Source organism: Seriola lalandi, unplaced genomic scaffold (assembly GCF_002814215.2).
Source record: "Seriola lalandi dorsalis isolate HSWRI2012SDOR001 ecotype SW California unplaced genomic scaffold, Sedor1 jcf7180002054519, whole genome shotgun sequence".
Classification (NCBI taxonomy): domain Eukaryota; kingdom Metazoa; phylum Chordata; class Actinopteri; order Carangiformes; family Carangidae; genus Seriola; species Seriola lalandi.
The window spans coordinates 498,489-499,836 of record NW_019525072.1 but is presented as its reverse complement, the minus strand read 5'-3'; the positions used below and the strand labels follow the sequence as shown (position 1 = coordinate 499,836).

Sequence of the window (1,348 nt, the reverse complement as noted above, 5' to 3'; positions counted from 1 at the left end):
GGGGGGGGGTGGGGGGGGATCTGTGGCGTAATCGAGGCGATGTGCTTTTCAGCTTGAGCAGCAGTACATTACACAACATGGTGAGGGTGAGGAGAACAGAGTTTCTTCACAATTGTCTACTTTGGGGATAAATTTCCATCCATGTGTTGCTGTTGTCTGTGTCGTTTTCAATCTCCCCCAGGTTTATGAGTTTGCAGTGAAGGAGGTCTTGATCCATCGTGTTCCTTTGGAGGACGGAGGCATCTCGCCCCAAAAGAAGAAGAGGAAACACAGGCAGGATATCACCAGTTATTCTCCCTCTCTTGCCAACCCTTTGCTGAATGATGGAAACATGATCTCTTGCAAAAAGGGAGCTTGGCCTTCAGTGAAACTGAATAGATGAAGGTTAAAATAAATGAAGTCATGCAGATAAAAATGTATTCCGCACTGCTGCATGTGTTGATCTTCTTGTCACATCTAAATATTTGTCACTTAATAATCCATCAACAGTGATAAATGTGGAACCAGTCAGATGACTTTTTAACTCGAACCCTTTTTCCTTGTGTTTGTTTGCGGTGGCAGGTTATGGGCAAAGATTCAGCTGAAGAAAGGTACGTTCATCCCACAGTAAAACATCACAGTGTGACTATTACTACATTGTGCCCTCTGAAATACAATACAGCTTACTGTGCCAGTCTGAGGGCTTTGTCCTCTGTTGCTCCAGATAACACATCCAATCAGGTGTACAACTACCAACCATGTGACCACCCTGACCATCCATGCGACAGCTCCTGCCCATGTGTGATGACCCAGAATTTCTGTGAGAAGTTCTGTCAGTGCGAGCACGAGTGTGAGTGTCACCTTTTTTTCTTTTTTTTCTTTTTCACCTGTGTCATCAATCTCTCCCTTATCTGTTTTCCTCTTCCTTACACAAACAATAACACAAAAGCAGCCTGCTCTGCCCCGTGAAGCTAAAAGAAAATTATTTGTCACCACATTTTCCACTGGAAGCTCTCAGTAGCATTTTTTTTTTGCCAGGCCACAATAGAGCAGGGCGGCAGAATGGAAAATGATTCTGCAGTGTTCTGGCAGTGGTCAGAGGAGAAGCCGTCCTCTGGCGGGGATAGGTGGGTGTCTGTTTAACGCAGGGCTGTGTTCACAATGAGGCATTCGCTGCTGCAGCAGCAGTGACCCAAAACTGTGTTTTCCAAAATGGCCACATGGTGGAGGAAAGCATTTTGTATTTTGGCCTCTGGAGAGTTTACACCAGAGGAGGAGGATAAGACGAAGTAAACATTTTGCTATGGTTTGAAAAACGATGGTTTTGCCTAATTTATTCATCAGTTGTGGTTCAGTCACCCCCCCACCC

At 45.2% G+C, this 1,348-nt stretch overlaps 1 protein-coding gene across 6 annotated transcripts in view; it reads left to right on the top strand.

Annotated features, from left to right (window-relative positions):
- ezh1 (enhancer of zeste 1 polycomb repressive complex 2 subunit) overlaps nucleotides 1–1,348 on the top strand; it is a 13,518-nt gene that overhangs the window by 9,027 nt on the left and 3,143 nt on the right. For all 6 annotated transcript variants that reach the window (XM_023413910.2, XM_023413912.2, XM_023413908.2 and 3 more), the window contains exons 12-14: nucleotides 182–273; nucleotides 562–590; nucleotides 704–829. In XM_023413910.2, coding sequence (XP_023269678.1) covers nucleotides 182–273; nucleotides 562–590; nucleotides 704–829 — 247 coding nt within the window. The remainder of the gene's footprint in view (nucleotides 1–181; nucleotides 274–561; nucleotides 591–703; nucleotides 830–1,348) is intronic.